The sequence below is a fragment of the Elaeis guineensis genome, chromosome 7, assembly GCF_000442705.2.
Source record: "Elaeis guineensis isolate ETL-2024a chromosome 7, EG11, whole genome shotgun sequence".
NCBI lineage: Eukaryota > Viridiplantae > Streptophyta > Magnoliopsida > Arecales > Arecaceae > Elaeis > Elaeis guineensis.
Window position 1 is genome coordinate 78851536 of NC_025999.2, and position 15618 is coordinate 78867153.

Genomic DNA, 15618 nt, shown 5'->3' on the forward strand with positions numbered 1-15618 from the left:
TATCATGATAATGGGATTTAGGTGATTCTTTCCTGGTGAGTGTTTCTTTGTACTGCAGTTATATTGTAAGATGGAATAAGAGGGTAACATTAGGTCTGCTTCTTAGTTCAACCTTTGTTAAGTTGTTTACTAGCTACTAGGAGAATCAGGCAGTAAACCTTGGAAACAATAGAGAAAGGGGCATGCCTTGTCAATATATTGATTCGTTGAATATAAGCAAGAACCTACTAAACTCAGGTCTATTGCTCAGATAATAATATGTTCATTTCTGGGGAAAAAAAAAAAAGAAACTCCTCTTGGAAATGCTATACATCAGAAGTACTTGAAAACTACATGCCGGGTAAATTTATGCTAATGTCCAGCATATTTACTGGGAGTTAGGAGAGCAAAAAGGTTTGAAGCTTGAAATGAAATTTGGGGCCCAAGGTATTCCATAATTATTATTTTACTAGACTGTAGTTAAATCATGTGATCATGCTGTTTAGATAATCAAGGGGAGTCAATTCTGTGCTGATTGATACCCATTACATGCAGGGGCCTTGTAAATGACACATATAAGATGGATCTTATTCTTATATACCCTCCATATATGATTGCCCTAGCCTGCATATACATAGCTGTTGTGCTCAAAGAAAAGGAGACAACCGCATGGTTTGAGGAGCTTCGTGTCGACATGAATGTTGTAAGCCTTATCTTAGAACACTTATCTGAATGCTTGATATTTCTGTATGAGTCTGGTTACTTCCTGAATTTGAAACTATTGTACCTGCGTGGGGATTTGCAGGTCAAGAACATAGCCATTGAAATATTGGACTTCTATGACTACTTCAACCTTGCAGGAGGTGATCCTCAGAAAGGTATCCCAGAGGAGAGGATAAATCCAGCTCTGGCCAAGTTGGTGACAAAGGCTTGAACGAGGCCAACATGTTCAATTAAATGCTACAGCTGCTAGTGAAGGTCTACTTATTAGCTGGATGTTTAAAATTTGATCCATCGCAATTGGAATTATTCATTCTTCTCAATTGTTCCAGTTAATGGGAATATGTAGGCTTGTTTGTTGAATTAAATGTTGATGATTAATTCTTCTTGTAAGAATTTCAGTTTCCTACTTAATGGTATTTAGAGATTACGGTTAGTTTCTAAGTGCTAATACCCCATGTGCATAAATTTGTACGTTTTCCAAATATAAATGACATAGTTAGATTAGAGTTGGTGCATTGTGTGAGGAAACACTGATAGATGCTAATTATTCATAATTACCTGATTATCTAGTTCAGGTTTAGGTTCATAATTTCCAGTTTTGCTTCTTGCAATAAATTACTTTTGCTGGGTTTAGGATGAGAAATATCATTCTTATCGATTTATATAATTTGATTTCCATATTTGTTTTGATTTTAGTAAGGTATTACATTTTGATTCATTAATGTATAAACATCGAATTGAACAAAGCCATCTTACAAGAAAGTAATATATTAAATTAGGCTGGACCTTTTATCTATAATAATAAACAGTACTTAGAGTTCTGGATTATCTAAGACAGGATCGATGTCCCAGAAAGTAACATTGGTGCCGTATCTTTGGAAAATAAAACTCACTGAAGATTTGAACTCATGGGCAAGTTGCAAGGATAGATTTTGTTACGGAAGATTTTCGACCGCATATGAAGATGGCTGAAGCAAATCGGAGACCAACAGAGTGGCATATTGTAAAAAAATTTGATTGAAATTGGCTTGATGGAGATTTCTGACGATCAAGTTAGGAATCTGATGTAACAGAGAAAAGAGAGGAAATCCAGGAGAGCACAAAGTATTGTGGACATGCACATTAGATTTCTGACTGACTATCGGAGGATCTCCATCGAAGTCAATTTTGGTCAGGATTTATTTTGCAGGATGCCGTTTTGGTAGCCTCTAGTTTGCTCCAACCATCTTCGTACGCGGTCGAAAATCTTCCAAAAATCTTCCACAATAGATTTCATGGGAGTTTAACCTTATGATGTGTGTCCAAAGTAAGAAATAAAGCAGGGTGAGAACAATGCTATGTTATAGCCTCTGCATACATTGTTATCTATACTAAATATAAGATACAGTCCCTCATGTAGAAGACGAGCAGGTATATGTGTAACAGGCCCATGTGATCCAATATTCAATCATAAAATCTAATGAAGACCTACCGGATACGGATTGAAATTTGGATATCATCTTGTGCTCTGGTCCTAAATTTGACTTTGTACTGAATACAAAGTAAATCTAAAAACGAAAAAGGAAAAGCAACATTATACTTGGGCAAAAACTCACAACTACATTGGATGAATGTATATGCTGCTTTTGTTGGCTGCTTGCATGCGTATGCTACAATATTTCCATGAAAAAGGAATGAATAAATAGATAAAATCGGACTTAAGAACAAAAGCTAGCAGGTGGAACTCAAACTGAGCCTCATCCGATACCGAACTCAACCTAATTTAACTTGAAATGTTATTGGATTGGTTTGATCCAATTTGTATGGGTAGACCGGTGCCTAATTTCAGCTAGGCTCGTTTCATGCCAGACTTAGATGATCAATCCAATTGGATGCTCCATATCCAAGCACAAAATGATGCCTAATCAACCTGATCGACCAATTTGAAGCCATTCGGACCCTCTGCATGGACCAGTTCTGGGTAAGGAGAAATAAGAAGACAAATAATCCATTTTATTCATAACCAAACATGGGCTCAAATACAAGAATCTGGGCCTTTGGGTACTTTTAGCGCAGCCCGCTCAGGAGCGGTGCGTGAGAGGCTGTGGATAAGGAGCAATAAATAGTCCCACATCGGGAGCGAGCAGAGGAGGTAGGGATCCAGTTGGGCTATAAAATGAGAAGCGTTGGGTGGGTTAATTATCTTTGCGCTTGGGGCAATGACGCAGCTAGTGAGGTTATAACCGAGGCGCGTCAATTGCTGGTTGAAAACTATTTCCAAACCCCCTCTTCGGCCCGGGTTTGGCCCGGTTGCCGTTGAGAATTTCTGGAAGGGCTCCCTCTAACCCAGGGTTAAAGCCCTACAAACCAAATTAAAATTTTGAAGTGGGTGAAACCAGGTTAGAGGTATTAATAGCACTGGGATGGGTGTTGTCTCCACGCACGAATCGAAAACATAAATTTTCTTTGAATAACGGCATTCTTTTTTAAGATAAGAAAAGGAGATCAATAAATTCTACATTTCAATCATAAGAAAATTTCAATTAGTTGGAAATGTAGACTTCTGTGACTAATTGTGAACAAAAAGAAAAAAAAAAAAAAGGACAGAGCATAAATGGAGAATGCGAAAAATAATCTGTCAAACGGCATTCTTAATAGTTGAATAACTATTAAGAAACATATATTTTTGATGGTTTATCTATTTAGCATTTCTTTTGCTTGAAAGAGATAAAGGATTGGAGTATTCATCTGCTAGCTAATCTTGATATAAAGAGAAAATCAAAATAACCTCAACAGGATATCTAAGTAAGATACTAATTTGCTAGATTTTTAATTTTTTTTAATAAAAAAAATATGATTGCATCCAAACATCAATAACTAGTAGCTTTATTAATTTATCTTTTATATTTTTAAAGTAAATAGATAATTTTAAATATTTTTTTTTAAATTATAATTTTAGATAAAAAATAATTTAAAAAAATATGTAATAGAATATCTTTAATTTTTCGTTATATATGTTAAAAATATTAAATTTATTTTTTACTTTACTAGATAAGAAGGATTGATGTCAAACTTGGTAGACATTAAATATTATATATGAAAAATCATGAAAGTCAAAATAATATTTTATAATATTATGATTAATTTTTATTAAAATAATTATTGACAAATATATCATGTATAACAATAAGAATAAAAATTTTAATTTTTTATTAATAAAATAATTATTATATAATAACTTAATAAATGGTAAATAATGGATAATAAAATAATAATAAGGCAAAGCAGTAGCATTATTTTTTTATTTTATTTTCAGTGAAAATATTATTATTTTTAGACCGTATAATTATTTTTGAAGAATTTAAATTTTCTAAAAAAATATTTAGCGACAGGAATATATGAGCAAATACTATGCAAGTCCTTTCTCTCGTTCGGACATCAGTCCATCCATCTAATCCCATACTACCAATACTTGACCCGCATAAAACGACAACTCTCTCCTCTATCTCTCTCACACCTTGGGGCGCAAGTCCTGCCCCAACCCCCTTCCACTCCGCTTCTTTCCTCCTGCGCGTCCAATGCGACCTCATTCTACTGCTATTACCGCTACGCGATGTCTTTCTGGAGAATTCGCTGCCTGTCTTCTTCCCCTTCATCTTTTTCTTTATCCTTAGATAAACATCTCCATTCCATGCTTTCCTCCTCCAATTCCTATTCCTATTTCTGTTCCTATTCCTATTCCTATTCTCATCCTCTCGCCAAAACCCTCCCCCGCCGCTCCTTTCAAACCCTAGTCTCCGCCCCTCCTCTCTCCTCCTCCGCCGCCGCCCGCCCCATCTCCTTCCTCTCTGCCCTCCTCTTCCGCTGGCCGCCACCGCACCGCCCCTTCCTCCTCCTCGCCTCCGCCCACCCCTCCCCAAAGGCCTTCTCCTCCGCCTCATCCGGCCAGGAGCTCGAATGGCGCGAGGACCACCATCAGCTGCCGCAGGAGCATCTCTCGTCGTCGGTCGCCGTCGGCGGCGTCCTGCTCCGACGACGACGACGACGATGGCGGCTACCAGGACCACCTCCTCGAGGTCCAGCAGGAGAAGCAGAGCCGCTTCATTCCCGTTAAGGCCTACTTCCTCTGCACCAGGTCCCTTTCTTTTCTCTTCCTGTTGTGCTAATTTTCACTTTATTTATCCTTTTTTTCTTTTCCATACGAAATTTGTTTTTGATTCTTTAATGTTGTGATTGCAGTATTGATTTGAGAAGCTTGCAGTCTCAGAATGCTTTCAATGTCATCCCCCCAAATTCTCGTGCCGCCAACTATGTCGTGCTCCGGTACTACGACGTTAAGGGCGATCCTCAAGTAGGTTCTCTGCTTCTTTTCTTGTTCTTTACTTGATAGCTTTTATTCTGTTTGGGATTATTTTTCTCTGATTTGATGTTATAAAACAGAGATTTTTGCAGTTAAGAAGAAGATTTTGTGATATGATGTATCGTATTCTGGAGCTTCCGTTGCTTGAATTGAATATTGCTTTGTTTGGCTCCATATGTACTTGCTTGTTAGACTCCCATGTGAACTCCATTGATTGTTAGAATCCCATTGACAATTTTTTACTCAATTGCATATTTGATGCTTGCAATAAGCCTGTTGGACTTCATTGTTGTTTGATTATGATGGGAATCTTTATCATTGCAAAGTGTACCTCAATTTGCCTGCGTCAAGAAGGTTGTTGTAGTATTTGCTGGCGGACTTCCAAGAGCAATAATAGTTGTTGTTACAATTTGTCTTAAATCTACAACAATTCTTTTGTCAGATTGATATTTTTTTTAATGAACTTTTCTTGTGATCTTTGTCACAAACTTGATACTATCTTATGTTGTTAAAAGCAACCATTTTATCTGTTGTGTATACTATTTTATGCTGTTATATGCCTTCATACTGATGGTTTTTGAGAACCTAATAGAAATACAATCATAGTATGATGCATATTAGGTTGGGGAAGCCCTATGATATGCCTGCTGATTGCATACAAATTAAGACTATGCGACGTTAGCTAATATGTTCCTGATTTCAGGTTCTGGAAGCTGGTTTTGGAAATGAAAGTAATTGCCACTATATGGTTGTTTTTCAGTATGGTTCAGTTGTTTTGTTTAATGTTTCTGACCACGAAGCTGATGGGTATCTAAAGATTGTTGAGAAACATGCATCAGGGTTGCTGCCAGAGATGAGAAAGGATGGTAAGCACACCAAGATTGCTTAAACCTCTTTGCTTACATTTTACTAGATCAACTTTCGTTATCAATCCTCTATATTCAACTGCTTAAAAATTTTTCTAGAAGAATCCAAAGCTAAAAAATTTGAAAGGATATAAAAATGAACTCATGAATAGGTACTTTCTCGATGAGAATTTTGAACAGATTGCATATATGCTTCTCCACTTGGATATGCCTCAATATGGAAAAGATTCAGTGTAAGACATGTTCAATTTTTTATTGGTCCATAAAATCCTATTTATTCCAGTTAAAGGATAAATTTTGTAAATGACAGGAGCTCAAGGAATATAGAGCAATGATATCATACTGTAGATGCAATGTTTATGTAGGTTGAGGAATGGAAATAGCAATTAGATCCTCATAGCCGTCAAATGAGTCATGGTAAAAATGAGAAAAATGGAACTGCTATATATATTTTAAAGAAAACCAAAGGTGATACTATTTCATTTCTGTGCACAATCTCTAAGCAAGTTATAACCTGACATTCTAATAATAAAGACCATTTTTAAAGCTTCTTAATTTTGAAACTTTGCAAGCATTGATATTGATGAGGGAGAAGGTGGTCAAACTTCTGTCATGGTGAAGTGGAAATTGTCAGATTCAATTATTGGATTGTGATGCAAGTTTCATTTTCAGGATACCATTCCTCATCTCCTCTCATGATTTGACCATCACATATTTGTAATCAAAATAAGGTTCTTTCATTTTTTAAGTTAGTAATGTTTTCTGGATTTTCCTTTTCCCATTTGAAGCATTTACATCATTCTATTATAAATGTCTCTGTGCCACCAAACTCAGTTGGTTTTGCATTAATTACCCTGACAAGGCCTTAATTTTCTCTTTTCAAGATCCTGATCACCCTACAGAAGATTTTTCTAGGATTCTGTTGTGCCTTAGTTGTTGCATCACGCCAAAGTGTAGTCTTCATATCTCTTTTAATTATTCCAGTCTCATCAAGTGCTTGATGCTGTCTTTGATCACACCTTCTCTTTAAAGCAGCGGCCCCTGTTTTGATTGCTACAACTTTTCCAGTTTTTGAGATCCATGTTTTCACCTACAGTACTAAGTCTTAAATGATGTATGGATACTTTACAAATTCAAATTACTAATTGTTTACTGACCTTGTTTCATTTTACCCTTTGTTAACTTTGAGAATGCTGATAGATTCCACATCAAGTGCCATGATCCATGTTTTTTTCTTTTACTTTTGCCATCATCTCTGTTCTCAAAAAGTTCAATTTTTCATCATTGGAGGCAGCTTTGGTTAAAAAAAATATTCTTATGTATGTTTCTTGTTGTTCTGTGTCTTATGAATGCGGTGTTTGTATTTTGTATCCCTTCCCCAGTTAAACATCTAAATTCACTGTTTCGCTAGTTTGTCCATTACCTGATTCTCAAGTTTAGATTTTAGCCTGCAACTCTTAAGGTCTACCATTTGTTGGGCTGCTATGTTTCGCCATCCATCATGCTTCCTTGAATTCCGCTGGTGGCATTGTTCGTTAAGCTTTCTGATTGTAACTTTGGATTCTCTCTCTGTGTGTTTCATACATTTTGCTTCTTTTCCATGGAGTTGGCATTGCTATCCTGTGAGCACTTGGTAATCTGCCACTTAGTTGCACATGCATGGACTTGCACTTTGCACTTCATAGGTCAGGAAGGAAGTAGTAGGTCAAACTGTTACATCAAAATGTGTAGTGGTCATTCTTTCAATCTAGATGCACTATTATTTGATTAACCTCGGTAACTTCTTTCTTTATTACTTTGAGATCCACATAACCTTGAGATGACAACTTTCTGTTTATCAGCTTCTCATGCATTGTGTGTCCCAAGTGTTCCTTCTTTGCTTAAAGATCCACTTGATTACCAACTTCATCATCCTCATCAAAAATTAGTTCTTCATTTTCCAAATTGCTCAACTGAAGAATTACATTGTCATCTATTAACAATGGCCAGTCCATTTTTTCCCCCCTTATTAATTTACTGAGATAGCCTGTCCCACTGGTTTATTATTCTACATTCTGAACTTTGTTGATTTATAGTTTCACCTAGATGCTTGCACTATTGCTTAAGGCAATAATATAACATGGTCACCTTCACTACCACTTTTGAATCTTATTTATGTTAGACTCCCAATGCATTGGTGGATCGTAGCAAATGCTTCAATCAAGGATTGTGGAACCATTTCGAACCGCACGGTTTGAGGTATATTGAGCCGTGTCGGTAGCAGATTGGGACAGTTCCAGCAATTGAAACTAGAAACTGGCAAAGAAGGGGGAGAGGGAGAAGGAAAGAGAGGAAGAGAGCGAGTGAGAGGGGGGAGGGAAGGAGAGCCGATGGCTGTAGGAGGGTCACCGAGGCCGTTGGAGGTCTGCTGAGCATGATGGAGGGCTGGAGAAGGAGCTCCGATCTCCTCCTAATCGAAACAAGGGCTTTGGCCCTTGCCGACTTCACCCAAAATGCTTCAAAATAAAAAAAATGAAATAGTTAAGTGACCCGAAATCTTCAAAATAGAAAATCGAGATAAAAGCTAAAGCCTCTATTTTGATCAGGAGGAGGGTTGAGCCGACACTCCAGCCCTCCATCAGGTGCTACAGGCCTCTAAAGATCTTCTCTCCCTCTCTTTCTCCTTCCCTCCCCTCCTCTCTCTCTTTCTCTCTCTTCCTCTTGTTCTTTCTCTCTCCGTCCTCTCTACTATGTTGGTTTGGGCACAATACGGAACGGCATGGCCGTACGGAGATATACTGAATCATGTTGTTGGCTAACCGGTTCCGGTACAATGGACCTTGGCTTCAATACAAGTTAAAATGTTGCGACCTCTCACTTGCAAATGCTTATCCCTGATCACTGGTTCATCTCATCATTTGGATTCAACCTTGTGGCTGCTTCAATGCTACTATAAGCAGCCTAATAACATTGATGCTATCTAGTTATCTTATGCTCTTTATTTGGTAGATCAATTGCGTAGCTTAACCTGCCGGTGCATTTACAATGCAATAAATATTTTTCTATTGTACTATCATATTATTCACTTCATTCTTTAAGCCCATTCATGCATTTTAATTACATAAATGTCAGTATAATTATTCTATATGTACAACCCATGAGCATGCAATCCTATGTATAGGGTACCAGTTGTTCATAGTATTTGCTTAAAGGCATAAAATTTCCATGCCTCAATGAAATAAGGTCATTGACAGTGGTTTTTGAGAACCTAAGAGGTGAATGATGCTTTGGAGGTTCTCTGGATGAATCGGCATATAAGTGTGCATTATTATATGCACAAGAGCTAATGATGACACTAGTGCTAGTTGCAACTGTCTCCTTACCTTGTCAATCATCATAATATTAGTTGGTTGATTATCTTAAAAGAATGTGATGATTTACATTAATGTTGGTGATATACCAGGGAATGCTTTTGGAAGTACATAGAAATACTTTGAAGGACAAGGATTTGAAACTAGTCAGGTCATATCTGAATAATTAACATGCAAGTTAGCAGGAATACATATCAGTGAAGTTTTGCTAAAAAATTGATGGGCAACACATCCGGTAATCCCCCATGAAAGTGTATAGTATTGGAAAATTTAGATGGAGACGTTTGCAATGAAATTATTGCATGGTGAAGCCTGAGTATGATGATTGGAGATTTATTTTGTAGTAATTTTGATCAACTCATGCCCATGAGCGATCATCATATTCCAAGCATGTTCCAAACTTCCAATCAAATATAAGAGACTCAAAAGAAAACTAAGAAGGGAAAACTCATAGCCTAGAAAGCCAACAGTCTTACAGACCATATGGAGGATAGTGTTGGCTCAATATGTTGTACAACTAGGAAACACGTGATTGCAAATGTATTCATGGAAGAAAGCTAAATAGCTGATAAATTTGGATGATCACACCTCTCCTTTTCTTTCTTTGGGTTTCTAGACCTCTTGGTTTTAGTGCAGAAATGGTTGCTTTCTGATGGTATATATTTCTGCAGTGAGCTTTGATTACTTTGTTTCTAATCTTATCCCAGTGGCATCTTTTCCAGTTTTTTGAAAGATCAATTCATTGCTTGAAAACAAACTCTTGATGTTAATTCACGGGTCAAGTGATAATTTCATCATCTTAAAGTTTATTAAGCATAACAGCATCGTCAATGGAAGGGTTGCTAAAGTCACATATTTTAGTAAAGTACTTGCTGGCCTAAAATTCAGCTAAGCATAATGCTTTACCATGTTGAATAGTGACTGCTATATATGATTTAATGTATCTAATACATTGCATCAGAAAATAATGCCTCATCATCTAGGTATCTTAATCTGTCTTTTTTCCTTTTTCTGACATTTCATTAAAATTGGCAGAAGTGCTATACTTTTCCTCAATTTCATGGTTTGAATTCTTGAAACTCTAGATTATGCGGTAGTGGAAAAACCAACTTTGGATGCATGGATGCAAGGTGGGCTTGACTACATAATGCTTAAGAATTTGAGTATAGATGGTATTCGCACCATTGGAAGTGTTCTTGGCCAAAGTATTGCTTTGGAGTACTATATCCGGCAAGTATGTTGCAAGCTTTTCTTGATATTGTAAAATATTTAAGCATTAAAGGAAAAAATTGTAATTGCTATTTTCATTGTTTAGGTTGATGGAATGGTAGCAGAGTTTACAGATATCAACCGTGGTATGGAGAAAACCGGTACCTTTACCATGAAGAGGAAAAAACTTTTTCAATTGGTTGGGAAGGCAAACTCTAATTTGGCAGATGTTATTCTAAAACTCGGGCTTTTTGAGAGGTAATTTTCCAATATTTTTGATTTAGTTATGTTGATTTTGGCAAAAGGTGAAGCTTTAGATTTTCTTGCATATTTCAAAGGTGACAGTGGTCAAACCCGTGTTCCAGCCTTATTGCTATTACATATTTAGTTCTCATCATGGTTCACTATATTATTATGTGCTGCCCTATATTGCGTGTACTGTACTATACTGGTATTGAACTAAGACTCAGTATGGGGAGCTTGTTGAGTCTTGATACAGGGGGCATACCGAGTCTGAGTATGCCGAACCTATGCCCGTACCATCATATTGACACCATACCAATGTGGTACTGCTATGGGACCTGGGATTGTATTGAAAATTTTGTACAGATTTTTTTTTCTTTTTAACTCGTTTGATCTCTCGCTTTAAAATGATTTTGCATGACATTGCCGAATCATAGAATAATATTGAACCACCATAGACTTTCTGATGCATTATTTTTGTGTAATCCAACTCCAGAATTTTACATGTAATGGTTGAATCATGTTGGAAATTGCTTCATTCTCGTCTGGACCTGGGTATATTCTTTCAGGTTGCTTACAAGATTGTGTGATGCTGGAGTTGAATTTTTTGGATTGAGCATCTGAGAAGTGAGATTTAGTACTACAAACTTGGTCCAACCAAAATTTTCTCGAACATCCTTAAGAATGATCGGACATGGTCCATCATGCTATTAATTTTTATCCCCTGATCAAATGATTAACCATGGCTTGATGATGGATCAAAGCATCTTATGCTGCATGACCTGTACTGCAGCAGCAAGATATGCATGGTGTATAATTACCCACATACCATTCATATTTCCCTGTGCCAATCTATATCTGTTTGTGCTACCATGGGCTTAAAATATTTTTCTCTAGTCCTAGAACATGAGTGGGCATATCTAGCATGGTATGACATGTGCTGAGCTGACTGTAATTGACATGGTGTGGCATGTGGTACTTTCATCCTTGGGCTTAATATGGTCAAGCACCCTGACAACTTCCTTTCTAACTCCCTAAAGATGATGTTGGAATTCTTTTTCTCATACTGAGACAGATATAGGCATTATGATATTTACCAGATGCAATTTCTTATAATGGGACCTCTTATGAAACTAGGAGCTTTATATCTATTTCAAAGCAACAAGGTGTAACCTTAGTGATCTGTGTAATCACCTAAAATAGAATGTATTGAACTTCTGCTATCACATAATCATAAATGAGAAAAATGTCAGCAGTTTTCTAACTCATTAGAACAATGATGATGGTGTTGATCTTACATTTTTCGGTTTACAAATTTACATGTATTCTAGAGTATTCTATGATTGTTTTAATTGAAGTTGGAATTCTGGTAGGAGATTGTTTTAGTGGTGTCTCCAGGCTGTTCCCATGTCTTTTTCTGAATGCTGTCTATTTGCCTTGTTAATTGGAGGCTTAAGGTTCTAAACCTATTATAAACGGGAATGGGAGAGCAGGAAAGGAGGGCGGTGTGTGCTGGCTTGGGGTGGGGCAAGGAAGAAAGGATTTATGTGTGCTTTTCTGCATCTTAAATGTTGAGTATATGACCTGTTTCAATTTGAAGGCACTTATATAATATGGTCTCTGCAGACTGATTTTTGATATTTATAATTTTGTAGTTTAAATGACCTACAGAACCTGAATCCACCATACTTGTATGTGAATGTGCACTGTTACTGTTGACTATCTGACCTGTAATAAGATGAATGAATGTCTATAAACTGGATTACTATCTGCTCAGCTGATTCCTTCTTTTGCTGCTGACTGTCTCACTTTTGTAATCTTGTAATCCCTATCTCTAAATGAAGCATCAAATCTTGGAACCAATATAAAGAAAAAGAAGCTAATAAAAGTAAAGAAATAATTCATAACATATAAATGGAGGATAAGTACCCAACCCACTATTCTTTTGTATTTATGCATGTCCACATGCTTTTAAGATGTTCCAGTGACCATGCTATGTCCATAACCCTTGTCTAGGTTATGTATCCTTGCTTTTATAAATCCTTATTACCTGCCATCCCTTTGAAAGGCCACTGGAGGTATTATAGTATTATTACAAGCTTTTGGGGAAACCTTCTCACTGCTTCTATTTATTGTTATTTCAGCCTTTTCTCCCTTTCTCTAGCCCCTTCAATATGAGTTGAAGCACCTGTCAGTAGCTGGGTCTCTCGAGTATCAGTTGCATATGCTCATTCAATCTCATTTAGTTTTTCACTTTCCCCTCGACTTATTTTTAGCCCCGCAACACCTTCCCTTCTTCTAATGCACTTGTTCTTCACTCTATCCTCAAGTTTTGTGCACATCCATCTTGACAAATATATTTTAACTCTTCAACTTCTATAAATGCTAAAATTGCAATTTTTAACTTTAGAGAGAACATAATTGTCTCATACAAAGAAATAGTTCATTAAATTTAATATATTTATACACCAACATTGAATTTAAACTACATTGAAAATTGGAAGGAGGAAAAGAAACATAGCCATAATCCAACAGTTCTTATCAACCATCCCAGTGATTCCATGTTGGAAATGACATGATCCTAGATCAAAGGTTATGCTTATAGTTGAGTAAATTACATACTTCTGTAGATGTAATTCTTCAGGTTTTATGGTAGGATCAAAAGTTATGAACACTGAAAAGGTAAACTATGTTATTTTCTACACTCAAAAAGCCATCTTATGCTTTTACTTTGTATATCTTACTAAGATGACAGATGCTGGTACAATCCCAGACATACATTTCCACTGAGTGTAGAAATTGATCTATTTGATTTTTTTCATTTTGTTTTTCTTGAAAAAAAGCTTAATGGACTTTTCATCTTGGCAGGCTGATTGAAAGTCGTCTATGTCTAGATATCTGTAGGCATGTTTAAAGGACTCAGTTTTTTAAAATCCTTCTATCGTCATCTTATTGGATTTGTTCTCTATTCAAATTGTTTGATGGCACTTTGTCCTATAAGCATCTGTCACATTTATCTATTGAAAGCATACCAGAACTATAAGGCCGTAGCTAGAATTATAGCAGATTCATGCTTTATGACTCCATTTTCCTGCACTAGGTCCGATATTGCTTGGAAGAATGCAAATTATGCCCAAATATGGGAATATCTTCGGGATGAGTATGAGCTTACACAGAGATTTGGAAACCTGGATTTCAAATTAAAGTTTGTTGAGGTGAAAATTTCTTTCAGCAGATTATTTGGTTCCGAAGGTAAAAAAACTGGTCGTGTTTATCTAGTTTTCCTGATATTTAGGTTTTGTATTTTGCAGCATAATATTCGCTTCCTCCAGGAAATTCTTCAAAATAGGAAATCTGACTTTTTAGAATGGCTAATCATTATATTGATTAGTGTGGAGATCCTCATTTCTGTCTACAATATTGTTCGTGAATCATTATGACAAGAAGCCCTCTGATAACCACAACAGTCAAATGGAGGTTAAAATCTAGATTTTTTTTTTGTGTTCTTTGGTTTAATATTTCCTGACTGTCTTTATTTGGAAGGGGTTTTATCTTGTTTCTTTCTTGCTCTTGTAAAGTGGTGAGATAAGATCTAAATGTGCATCATCCATACAAATGCCGGCTATTGGGACTGCACTCGTTCTGCCACTTTGTACAGTAATGCCGTCTCTTTGTAACTCATTTTGGCACCGTTAAAACACATTGTTTACCAGCTGTGCCATTGTGGTTTAAACACATTCATATGGTAGAAAATCGATAATTTTAAATTTTATAGCAATAAAAAAATGTTGTTGTGATGATTGTGCAAAAATCTTGATCGTAGAACGAAATGCTACCATGCTTATTTCATGCCTGCATCTAATTGGGAGTGAGATGATAAAACTAAATCAGCTAAGCTGGGACCTTTATACTGGCAAAATCGGTGATATCATTATCTCCCTGATACAATTATTCAAAGGTAATGGGGTTCTCCTACTGCCAATCATATGATGAGTTGTTGCTTACCTTGAAGCTTCATCCGCTGCGCACTTGTTTTAAGGAGACCTCTTAAATCATTATCTCTCGTACAGTGATTTCGTCATGTACACCTTAATTTAACATGATTTTGAAGCTTGTATGGTTGTATTACATCTGTCTCTCTGTGAATCGACAAGATTTTAGATGGTACATAATTTCTCATGATTTGAGTTTCTATATAAGGTCATGAATTGGAGCTTGGCCCAGTGGTGTGCTTGTTACTCTTTTGCTTAGCAGCCAAACATCCAAGTTGAGTGTTGAATGGTGCAGTCCATTTCATGTCATCATAAAATTTTTATGGGATGCAATTTCGTGGCCATTAATATTTAATGAGAAATTGAAAATTTCAAAATGTCTGGAAAACCATTTTTATATCAATATTAAATTTAAAAAGAAAATTAAAATAAATTATCTTGTGCTTATTTATTTAAATAAAGATTATTTCATTATAAAATATTCATATATACAATTTTTTCACATCCCAAAAGGTCATTAAGTTTTATTGAAAAATTCAAACAACTCAAGGTGCAGCACCATGTTTATATCTCCGACCTATAAAATATAAAAAAATAAAATTTTATGCGCCGTCTGTGGGAATCGAACCCACGACCACATGGTTAAAAGCCATGCGCTCTACCGGCTGAGCTAAGACGGCGTGGTTCTTCGGTCTAGGAATATTTATTTTGAGACTAGACATGGCAACGAAGTGGTTTACCTTCCAACCTATTACATACAAGATGTTTTTAGGACGGGACGAGACAAGATATCCCCACCTCTCCCCTTAACAAGTAAGCACCCACCACGGAACAAGCACGGTGCACGTGGAACATGGGACCTCAGTTAGGCTATCCCAATTGGTGGATGTGCTATTTGTTGGGTGCAATCCAACCAT

General features: G+C 36.5%; 2 protein-coding genes and 2 non-coding genes across 9 annotated transcripts in view; 3 read left to right on the plus strand and 1 right to left on the minus strand.

Moving 5' to 3' along the window:
- The window catches only part of LOC105033191 (cyclin-C1-1), a 45436-nt gene extending 44301 nt beyond the window's left edge, over positions 1-1135 (plus strand). For 3 of the 6 annotated variants that reach the window (XM_073261168.1, XM_029261246.2, XM_073261173.1), the window contains one exon: positions 535-1135. In XM_073261168.1, the coding sequence (XP_073117269.1) occupies positions 535-913 (379 nt within the window). In that variant the 3' untranslated portion in view covers positions 914-1135. The remainder of the gene's footprint in view (positions 1-534) is intronic. The other 3 variants (XM_073261170.1, XM_073261171.1, XM_073261172.1) reach the window with 2 other exon arrangements.
- Positions 1136-2882: 1747 nt separating this feature from the next.
- Positions 2883-3041, plus strand: LOC114912881 (U4 spliceosomal RNA). Its single transcript, XR_003798859.1, has one exon. It is a non-coding gene; the product is annotated as a U4 spliceosomal RNA (small nuclear RNA).
- A 1139-nt stretch (positions 3042-4180) lies between these two features.
- Positions 4181-14269, plus strand: LOC105033189 (protein RETARDED ROOT GROWTH, mitochondrial). The gene is given in 8 exon segments (XM_010907878.4): positions 4181-4675; positions 4677-4816; positions 4921-5032; positions 5745-5907; positions 10343-10491; positions 10573-10724; positions 13810-13924; positions 14021-14269. Coding segments are annotated over 8 exon segments (1341 nt in total). The 5' UTR covers positions 4181-4294; the 3' UTR covers positions 14150-14269.
- A 1039-nt stretch (positions 14270-15308) lies between these two features.
- On the minus strand, positions 15309-15381 carry TRNAK-UUU (transfer RNA lysine (anticodon UUU)). The gene has a single exon. It is a non-coding gene; the product is annotated as a tRNA-Lys (tRNA).
- Positions 15382-15618: the final 237 nt, after the last annotated feature.